The sequence below is a fragment of the Salvia splendens genome, chromosome 19, assembly GCF_004379255.2.
Source record: "Salvia splendens isolate huo1 chromosome 19, SspV2, whole genome shotgun sequence".
In the NCBI taxonomy this organism is placed as follows: Eukaryota; Viridiplantae; Streptophyta; class Magnoliopsida; order Lamiales; family Lamiaceae; genus Salvia; species Salvia splendens.
Genome location: NC_056050.1, coordinates 15,617,697 through 15,628,797, shown reverse-complemented (window position 1 = coordinate 15,628,797; position 11,101 = coordinate 15,617,697). Strand labels below are relative to the sequence as shown.

Below are 11,101 nucleotides of genomic sequence, written 5' to 3'. Positions count from 1 at the left end.
GACAAGTATAACATGTATGGAGACATACTACACTAGCTACCCTTCTTTTATTTTATCTTCAGTCCCAACACCTCCTCGGCTTCGACAACAATCAACCTGCACATTAAGGAAAACAATATGCAGGGCTGAGTACTTGATGCACTCAGTGGGCTCATGCCGAAAACTGTTTTTCTTTTAGTTGTCTGCCAAGCTGAGTGAACGCGGGGGTTTTTTTCTGAAAACAAGTCCCGGTCACTAAAATCTATTATTTCTTTCTGAAATAGACTGCAGTCTTTTAACTTTCTGATGATATACCATGTCAAGCTGTGTGAATCGGGAATGTGGCCACATTCCACGATCACTGGGTCGGCCAACCTGGCGCTAGCTCACGACCCCTAGACCGGCCAACCTTGCGCTAGCTCACGGTCCGTAAGTGTACACTAGTCCGAGTAGGATTTACTGACCTACTGGGACCCGAATTCGTCTTAACCATGAATGGCAATCACAAAATAAAACATGGCATGACAACTCATTCAAAAGTTCACACGTATTCTCATAGAGTTCTGTAAATAAAAAGGAAAGAAGCCCACACATAATGTAGGATAGAAAAGCCCACCTCGTTTGCTTAACCCTTTCAAACGGGTACTGTCTGACTTGAGATTTACTCGTCGAGCGACGACGTCCCTTTTCAAAAATAATGTACTTAAATTAGGCTTTGAGTAATCATTCAATCTTGCATGAATGCATGCCTAAGCGTGTGCTTATTATTTTAATTTCTGCCCTTCTAAAATTAGAAGTCTTAAATCTTTAATTAAAACGGTGATTTAATTTGTTCTGTAACCGGCTGACCCGTTCGGTATTAGAATTCTCGGATTATCTTAAGTATTTTAAGAAATACTTTCTGCGACTATTAAAGTCCGCTTTAAAAACCTCTCGCGAATTATTTCATCACGGCTTATAAATTCCTTTCTTCTGTGGCTTAGGGAAATAATTCGGTGGACTAAATTCTGTTATGAGCGGTGGCCCATGTAATTAAACTTGGCCCGAAAGATTAATTTAGGGGTCCTTAAATTTTCGGTCCAGCTTAAAAAAAAACAGCAACCCAAATCTAATTTCCCTTCTTTTTTTCTCATTTCTTTTTCATCATGGAGGCCCAATTGTAATTCATGGCCCCAAGTGTGCTGAATTGGAAAGACCCAAGGTTGAAAAGAGAAGGGCAGTGGCCCAACTCATATTACTCCCCTTCCTCAACGATGCTGCCCCTTTTTCCAAATCACTTCCATTTGCAAACACGAACCCGATCAAACGTACAGAAACAACGGCGCCCACTCCATCCTCTTCCACTTCTTCCGGCGACGACAGACTCGCCGGATACCTAACAGCATCGGCGGTATCTCGGTTCTCTCTGTCGGATCGGAGGCGCCGCCTTTCCTCTCCGGCGTTTGCTCACGCCGCCGCCTTCGGTGCTTCTCGACGGGGTCAGCCTGTCTCCCTCCGTCTATCTCCTTCCATCAAGTATCTGCTTCCAGGTTCAGATGCCCAAATCGAGGTCCTTTGTTGTCGATTTGCGCTATTCCTCCGCCACTGTGCTACATCCCTCGTCGGTCAGCATCACCGCCACTGCCCCTCGACTCGCTGCTGGTTTGCAGGCGGTCAGGCTGGGACGGCGCGGTCAGCGCTGGCGCTCTACTGACGGAGAGCTTCCCACCGTCGGCTCTCCTTTGTAAGTGCCGAGCAGCCTTGCGGCTTGCTCCCTCCTTACTCCGGCTCCGTTCGAGAGACCAGCCATACCGTCGGCTAGTAGCTAAGTATCTATACCCCCTTTTTCATCTTTTAGAACTATTTTATTGGAGCTTGAACAGAAACAGTAGCACACATATATTTGGTTCGGGTATCGTTCTGTGGCTATTGTTTATTATTCTTATTGAGGTGATTGGGGAGGTAATTGATCAAGGCCTCAATTTCTAGTTTCTTCTAAGTTCTTGTTCTTAGCTATCTACTGTGTTTGCCTAAACATGATGCATAGAGGGTGTTGTGGAGTTACCTCTTATGCTTGTGATGGGATGGAGTTGCCGGCCTCTGGACACGTTTAGAAAAATGAGCTCTCTGCTTAATCCCCAATTTTCCTTCCCTCTCCTTCTTGTTATCTACTGAATGAGAAATGTTGCAGTGTGGGGAAGTGGAAACGTGTATATAAGCTTAGTTTGTAACTGAAAGCTCTGTAAAGTTGTATGGCTGGAAAAGGAACCTTAATGCTGCCCTATGTTGGCTGGCCTCCCTGCAGCTTGCAGGCTGTATACTCTGGGTCCTTTGGCTGCCCTTTATTGGCTGATTTGGTAACTGCAAAATCTGCAACTCTTGGTCCTCTTGCAGGGACATTTTTGTTGGTTGTGAGAGTGTACTCATGGTTATTAAAAGGGCTGATTTCCCTTTTTGTTTCCATATGCAACATATCTTGCTTTTCATGCTCTTGTAGTACCTTATATTTAATGTTGCTTGGTGTTTAGTTTGGGACAAAAGGACTCTTGTACTCATGTTTCTTGTTTGATTCCTCCAGGGTGTACATAGGGGAGCTGGGGCGGTTGGAGGAGAACGTGGCTGCCCAGCTGCTGTTTCCGCGACGGGTTCGTTGCCTCGGCCATCGTGCTCGCTGCCCGGAATCGACGGGTGCTCGGGCCGCGGTGGGTGCGGTTTGGCTCGGGGAAAAGAAATAGATCCCCAACGTTTTCTCCCCTTAGCATTCTTATGTACTTTTCTTTATTTTCCATCGTCAATATTTGTAATACACGATTTAAATTGGAAAATCTAAATATCGTGTTTTGTTTACTCAAGAATATAAACGAATGCTCTTTCATTCTCTTTCTTTAAATTTCTAGTCTTTATTTCATAAATTCCGAGAAATTAGATCGCGGTTATTACAGATTCACTCAGTCACTCATTTCTCACCAGAGATGTTAGGACTGTTCACTCGGTGTCGCCATAAATTTAATACTTTAAATGGGACTGCACAAGATAGTTCCTTAAGGTCTTTGTTTTGGGTTGTAACGGGGCTCACGGGTAGTAACGTATTAGGGTAGGGTCCTAGGGGTTCTAAGTTCAAAAATAAAATTTAAAAAGAAAAATCACATGAGTCGAAAAGCCAAAGATCTGACTAAACTCGCTGGATCAGAATTGGGATATTTATTTCTTCCTCTTCTTGATGCTCCTTCTCGATCAAATTTCGACATTTAGCCTTATAACTTTCGGCTTATTTGTTTACTTTTGATTTTCTGGGTCAGGTTACAACCATTTCCTACCTTTTCTTTTTTCTCAAACTTTTTCATCATTTTTTTATATGATCAACCCGATTGTCTAACTTGATCAACCCGGTTACCCTTATTTCGATCATTCTACTATTATCCCATTTTGTTTCCCTTGACAAACTTCATCTCTTCGACCTTCTTTTCTCATGTGATATGAAACTTGTATTTGGTCTTAAGGCTTCAAAGAATGGGTAAGGGTGTTTGGGCTCAAAGTGGTTAACTAAGGGGTGCCTTTATTAATGAGGCGGGTTTGTGGAACGAAGGAAAAAAAACGGCTCAAGTGGTTAAGTCCTAATGCCTTTAGTCCTTACTACTTGTGCAATTTTCATCTCAATACTAAAAGTCAGCCTCTCGTAAAAATATCTTTTGTAAAAATAGTAGAAAGTGTTCTACTTTTGGCTTATAACTCACATACAAAGAGGCTTCACAGTTAGTTTAGAAATTGAGCATTTCCATCATACTTGCGTCGTTCAAATTGATCAAGTTTTTGCAATCAAGTTCTTCATGTGAGCATATTGAATCTTTTTTCTAACTCTCCCAAAAAGTAATCAAGTCTTCCATTTATCCAATTTCATGCATACTGCATATTTAATTGCTAACTGGAAATTTGAAAAAATTTTGCATGTATGATTCTACTGTAACTAACCCATCCCCCCTCCCTACTGCATATGAACTCGTCCTCGAGGAACTAGATGCAGTGGAAAAAAGGGTTAGGCACAGGCGACGACAAATCAACAAGGGAAACTTCTCACACTTAGACCAGACATTGGGCTAAGTGTGAGATAATGCCAACAATCAAAACATACTAATCAAACAGATAAATAGAACTTAAATAGGTAAACGCAGATTGGCAGGCAGACAAATATTACGAAAACGAAAAGGAACATGCCAACTTCTCACACTTAGACCCATCATAGGTCTAAGTGTGAGGTGGATTAGAATATCAGTTATACATACCAAAAATAAAATGAAATTGTTTCAACTGAAATGAGTAGAGGTCGGGGGGGAGTACTTCAACTGTTTTTTTTTCGGTCCCTCAGGGACCTGACTTCCTTGGTAACGCCTTCAGGTGCTTGGAAAGTGGGAGTGGGGGATCATGTGACATGGTCGTCTGTGCAATTTCGGTAGGGGAGTGTTGCATGCTGCTGCTTGGAGGGGCCGCTAGGGAAGAAAAGACTGACTGAGTTCCCTGGGCAGTTGCTCCGGGGATCTCTGTAGGAGTGCTCAACTGAGTTTGAAACGTTTGCTACTGGACGAACTTTACCATATTCATCATCAGCAGCAGAGCCTCAGCCATCCTTTCAGCATTGATTCCTAGCGGTTCCTTAAAGATGTGGATTGCAGAATGTAGGGACGCGATACCTGTTTGAATCTCCTGGATGTTGCTCTTTATCTCGGCCATTTCCTCTGCAATGTTGCCGCTTATGGTCGCCAGTGCCTCCGTCCCATTGGTCCACATGGTCGTCGTCTTCTCGGTTATGGTGCTCCTTATGGCTGTCATTTCGTTCTTCAAAGCGCTCCCTAGTGCTGCCATGTCTTCCTTCCATTCTGGCATTGCCGTTTCCGTCGGGACTCTCCTTTCGTGTCCAAGTGTGCCTCAGCCCTGCTATCTCTGTCAGTTTTTGCTATCGCTTCTGGGCTGCCCTGCTCTGCAGCTTCTATACTTGCTTCGGCCCTGCTCCTTCTTCCAGTTCTGACGGTTGCCTCAGTCCTTTCATCCTCAACATCGTAGAAGGGGACGGCATCGTCCTTCATGTACAAGAGTCCCTTGTTGAAAAAGAAAATCAAGTTGAATAGCTCTGGGGGATTGCACATTAGAAGGGTAGGGGCGGGCTTAGGTATTTTCATGGTTATATTCCTCTGTAGATAGGCACCTTGCAGATGGCAGCGATAGAGATGGCGGGATGTATGGGTAGTCAGCGAATGGCAGGCTTGGGCCAGCCAGTACCCCAAGTGGACCTTAGTGGACCTTCACCCCCTTGAACATGCACCAGCCGAAATAGAGTTCAGCTGTGGTGAGGGTGGCAGTTACCTGCCCCAGTAAGTTGTAGGCGATGAAGGTTTGGGCAAAACGAATGAGTCGGTTGGCGATGTGGATTCCCTTTGAGACACTGGGTTTGAAACGTCCACCATGCCCCTCAGTAAGCAAGTCCCAAGCCGCTTGCGGGGTGAATCCCGGCATGTCCCCGGGGGGCCCAATCTGTCTTTTGTCCCAAAGGTCGTGGATATCCTCATCCATTGTGAATAGCCCCATCCTCATAGACCATTCTCGAATGCCCATTGATACTTCCTCGTTGAATAACCGGAAAGAGATAGACTCAGTAGATACGTTTGTCGTTTGTTCGAACGTGAAAGAAGTGAAAAACTCTTTCGCCAGGGCAACCGGTACCTTCGTTGTGCTGTGATTGAGCAACCAGTTGAACCCGATTGTGCGTATGTAAGACAGGAAATCATCCTCTGATTCTATCTCCTGAAGAGATTCCGGGTGGTAGCTATTTCCTGACTTAGTCTGTACCCTTTTGCCCCGCGTTATGCATAAATCTCTATCTTCTGCGGGTCGGGAAAACGGGCAATTTCTTTCAAGAGTTTTTCCGTGACCAACACCTCCGTCTTCTCGTAGGCAGGTTCTCCTGACCTGTCAACCTCTCCTTCTTCTCCACCATCTTCTCCAGCTATCTCTTCTCCTTCGGTGAACGGTACTCGAACAGGTTCCCTGATCTCCGCAGTAGGGGAGGTTGTCCTTGGTTTTTTTGTAAGAGTTTTGGCCACCTGCGTTCCCTTTCGTCTGTGCTCAGAATGATAGCGCAAGTCCTGCGCCTCTTCTGATTCGCTATTTTCCACCGGTGTGTATACCGGAATATTACGGCGGGCGGTTCTCCTCAGCGTTCTCCCGTCTTGCCCGATTGAAGGAGAGTCCATTTGAAAGACGTTTGAGGTAGTTGATAGGTGATTGTCGTGGAGTGAATGGTGATTTGAGAAAGGGTTTGACAAATAAGCGGGAGCAAACAAAGGAGTACTGTAGGTAGTTCGGCAAAAGTAAGGTACGGATCATAAAGCGTCCTTTTATACTGATATCGCGACTGTTGGAATCCCCGCGACTGTTCAAATCTCTGCGACTCTTTGCGTACAGGAGCATCTTTTCAGAACGCCAACTGGCTTAGCTTCTCCTACACGCTTCTCTTCCGGACATCTTTTCACTATGACAGTTGGCGCTATCTGACACCCCTCCAATGGTTGCGCACGCCTTTTCCTTTACTTTTGACTCTTAATTAAAACTTAATAAATAAAAAATAAAAAAAAAACTATTTACACTAACTAAAATGCCTTGAACGAATCCCCCTAGGATGTCACTTGATCAGATAAAGAAGTTGTTGTTTGATCAAGCAGACTACCCATGGGTACTCGATCACTCCCTTTACCCGCTTACTGGTGATAGTTAGGCATGAGCGGTGGAATATCTTTCACCATGCCCACCCTGGTTTTATCTCGATAAGGTTTCACCCCATGCTTGTTCATCAATAAGGGTGGCGAATCACGATCGCCCCTCTTGAATCTGATTTCTTCATTTGATCTGGCGGTGGTACGATGGTCCACCCATTTTTATTTCCTCCTCTCGAGCATCAGCTTGGGTTGATACTGGAAAAGTAACTCCTTCTGCCCCACCGTGAGCTCTCCGTTTCTCCTAGTGGGGTCGGGTCTACGCTGCTGATCACAGTGGGGCGTCGCTTCTTCTTTAGACATGGTGGAACGCAAGCATGGACCTGGATCGATCCCATCAAGTCTGATATTTTTCCTTCAATTGCCTTTTGATTCAGCCCCAGCTCATCCAGCAATTTTCTCTTATGGCCTTGCAGGTCTGGGTGGTTTGGTTCTTTATGCCTCTGGTAATGATAGTAATTGTCCTGCAGGTGCAGGGATCTCCTTCAGCATTCTCCCCACTGGGGTGCCTTGATCAGGTGGTTTTTCGACCCCCGCTGGTTTAGCTGTCCAGTTCGGCTCGACTGACTGTGGTGGCTTACAGAAATCCATGATTGCTTTTTCTATGGCTTCATAATTCATTCCTTCAGTTATCCTTTGATCGAACCATTCATCCACCTCCTTTTTAAGTTGTCCCTTTGGGCCAGTGGATGCCCCCTTGTTAAATCCTGGGAATTCCTCTCCCAAATTCTTCTGCACCCTAGGCTTGGTTGTATCCACCGACTGCATGCTCTCACCGTTTTGCGGCTTTCTTACATTTTCATTGATGTCGAATGTAAGTCGTTCTCCATTAAAATGTAGATGCATCGCCCCATTGCCGACGTCGATGACTGTGCTGACTGTAGATAGAAAAGTCCTTCCCAAAAGGACTCCAGGGGACTCCTCCGCTGTTGGGTCTGTCATCTTGATGATGAAGAAGTCGGCGGGGTACACAAATTTGTTCACCTTGACGATTTCATTTTCCAGAATTCCCTCTGCTAGCTGTATGATTAGATCAGTATGGACAAGCTTGGCGTCCCCCAGTTTTTCGTATATAGAATACGACATAATATTTATAGAAGCTCCTAGGTCGCACAGTGCGTGCCCCACTTGAATGTTTCTGACAGAAATCGGGAGCGTGAATACCCCTGGGTCAGTCTTCTTTGGTGGGAGATCACTAGGTTGGATTACACTGGTCTCTTCGACCATCCTCCCCTTCTCAGTAACCTGTTCACTCGTCTCTTCTTTTTTTTCGACTTGATTGAAGGTGATGGGCTCAAAGCTTCCGTTATGATCGAGTTTAGGTGCTGGAAAACTCACAGATGAACTTTGACAAACTATTTCTGATTCCAGAGAGACTGTATTGACAATCTCTCGTCCTATAGGTTGCTGCACTGTGGCTGGAAGCTTCCCTTCATTCCTTTTCAGTTCGCCCAAAGATATGGCTACCTGAGATAACTGCTTTGTAAGCATCTCGCGTGCAGCCCTCTGTTCTTTCTGAGTCTCTTATATTTCTCGCATTGCATCTTGTGGTTGATGCGGTACCAACATATCTCCGTGGCCTTCGTTGGGGTGTTGGTTGTATCTTTGATTTGGCAGTCCCCCACTATAGTTGGGTTGCGGGTAGTCAGATTGCCCGTAGTGTTCTTGCTGATATCACGGCTGGTTGTACTGTTGATTTCCAGGGTGCTGATTTCCCCATAGGTGTGGTGGGATGTATGCGACCATCTGGTTGTTCGGCTGCCTTCCCTGGTTGCTAAACTGAGGGCCTTGCTATCTGTACCCCCAGTTTCCCTCCGGTTGTCTGCTTGACTAGTTGGGATGTCCTCCACTGGACCAGTTTCCTTGAGGTACGTTCTGTATTCTGTTTCGTCCAGAGTTTGGTCTATCCTGGATCCGTGCAAGCTAGTTGGGTTGCCCTTCCGAGGATTATACTTGTTGGGTTAATAACTGGAGCGGTTTGCCTTGATCCTGATCAGTCCATCGAAAATTGGGGTGGTCCCTCCATGGAGCATCTCTCTGCTTCCCCTGGATCCAGTTGCCATTCGAGTTCTAGTGGCCAACGGCATTTGCTTGGGTCTGCGGCTCTACCTCAGGGGAAAACTCGCAATAGTAGTAGTGATGCTCTTCTGGTGGTGACAGCTGTGGCACATACTGTGGCTCTTTTGGTGTAGGTGGTGGAGGTGGCCTGTCTTTCTCTACTGCCTCTAGCAATTTTTTTTCCAGTTGCTCGAATCGAGCCTCCAACTTTTCATCGTTCCGCGCCTCTGCCACGTGCACTGCTTCTCTCCTATACTGCCCTCGAGATGTCTCATACGACCGCTTGGCCTCAATAAGCCTCTCCAGGATATTCTTAGCTTGGCTAAAAAGGTTTTGAGAAATCCCCTTGTGCTGTGAGTTCGAGGTCGTTCTTGCTCTCCACAGTGAGTCTGCCACAGAAGATCGAGTAGATCTCCTTCTCTCCCAGCTTGTGGTTGGGGCATGCTTGAAGCAGCCCTTGGAACCTATCCCAGTACTGGCCGAGGGGCTCGTCATACTCTTGTCTAGCTTCTATAATTTCCCTTTTCAGGGCACTTCTTTTCGATGCTGGAAAAAAGCGATCGAGGAATATCATGCGGAATTCGGCCCAAGTCCTGATGGATCCTTCTGGCAGCTTAGACAGCCAGACACCCGCGTCGCCCTTCAAAACGAAGGGAATAGCCTTCAGCATGTAATCTTCGGATGTGGATCCAGCTGGCACGGGTTGAATATCACAGTATCGGCAGAATTCCTCCAGAAAAGCATACGGACACTCCTTCGAAAGGCCGTAGAAGTACTTCTGATTTGATTGCGATTGTTCGCATCCCAGGAGTAGCGGCGATGGCATGTGTGGGCTCTCTCTCATCATGAGCATGTAGAGAGCCGATTCCCGAGTCGTCAGGGACAAGGGCCATTTTTACTTCTGCTTGCTCAGACGGTGGTGGGTTTGTGTTCTGCTCGGTGGCTGCTGCTGCTTGTGCGGCTCTGTAACGAGTGGTAACTACGCCGGTTTCCTGGATTCTCCACTGAGTGTTAGTTCTTCTGTATATCAAGGGATGATTCCAGTAATCACCTTGGTGGTACCTTCTCATCAACAGCAGGAAAAACAAATGAGAAAAGAAAGAAATAAAACTATTTACTCCTACGCACTACACACAAACATAAAATAACTCCATGCTTCCCCGGCAACGGCGCCATTTTGGTGAGGTCGAGATCGACGGATTGGAATTGGATCAAGTTATATGGAAGATAACCGAACCGTTCGGATCAGTTAGCAAATTGTCGTTGCCACTTAATCAAGTCAATCCTCAAACCGACTCACGCAAGAAAAATATTTATAACTCCCAATTTTGCACAACTTTAACAGTAAAGCGGCAAGTTCGGGGTCGATCCCACAGAAAAGATGGTGTGTCGAGTGTGTGAGTAGTGAACAGGGGGGTTGGCTGCTGCCACGCTTTAACTTGGGAGTTTTTAACTACTGTTTTTAATCTAGGCAGAATTAAACTAGCTAGCTTGATCAATGGAACTTTAACTACTTGGTCATGTAAATTGCAGGTAACAACGGAAAAGTAAATGCGAGGATGTAAACGAAAAATAACTTCGATTAAACTAAAAACTGAGTACAATGTGAATTTAAACTAAGCTAACACTTCGGAAACTAAGAAAGCGGTAAAAACTGAGAAGAATCTCAGCGGGAAACTTAAGATAACGCTAACAGAAATTAGTATTCTGTGGCGCTCCCTTCGGTCGCCCTTTTAACTAAACTATCTAAGCTAAGCTAGAGAACTGAACTAAACTAAGCTAGAGAGGTGAACTAAACTAGATAACTAAGCTAAGCTAAACTAGACGGAAAGTAAAGTGTCAGATCTGTCTTTCTTGTGGTGGCACATGTGATATCCCTAACCCGAAACATGCATTATTTTGCATATTAGCATATTTTATTGTCATTACATATTATATTGTCATTACATATTATATTGTCATTAAATATTATAGAGAAATCAAGCATGCAGCAAAAAGAAAATAATTACCATTGTGAGTAACTCAATTAGTAGAATATATGTGCAATTTTGATTCATGGGAGTTCTCAAAATTTAATATGCGTAGATTATGTACAATACAAAATATTCTAAATATTAAAATTGTATATGTTGGTGAAACAAAAGAACGATAATATTGTGTAAAAGTGTGTGCATTAATACGTGTAAGTATAATATACAATTATATTCGTAGTGAAACAATAAAGAAACACGTATGGAAGCTATAGTTAGATTTGTGAGTCAACCTTTTAGATTAAATAATTTTGAATAGTAAAAATATGGGGGCTTTACAAAAAAATGATACGA

The 11,101-nt window shown here is 44.8% G+C and overlaps 1 protein-coding gene across 1 annotated transcript; it reads right to left on the bottom strand.

Annotated features, from left to right (window-relative positions):
• Window positions 1-7,154: 7,154 nt before the first annotated feature.
• Window positions 7,155-8,210, bottom strand: LOC121779074. Its single transcript, XM_042176419.1, has one exon. It carries the CDS (start codon window positions 8,208-8,210, stop codon window positions 7,155-7,157), a length of 1,056 nt encoding a protein of 351 aa, XP_042032353.1.
• Window positions 8,211-11,101: the final 2,891 nt, after the last annotated feature.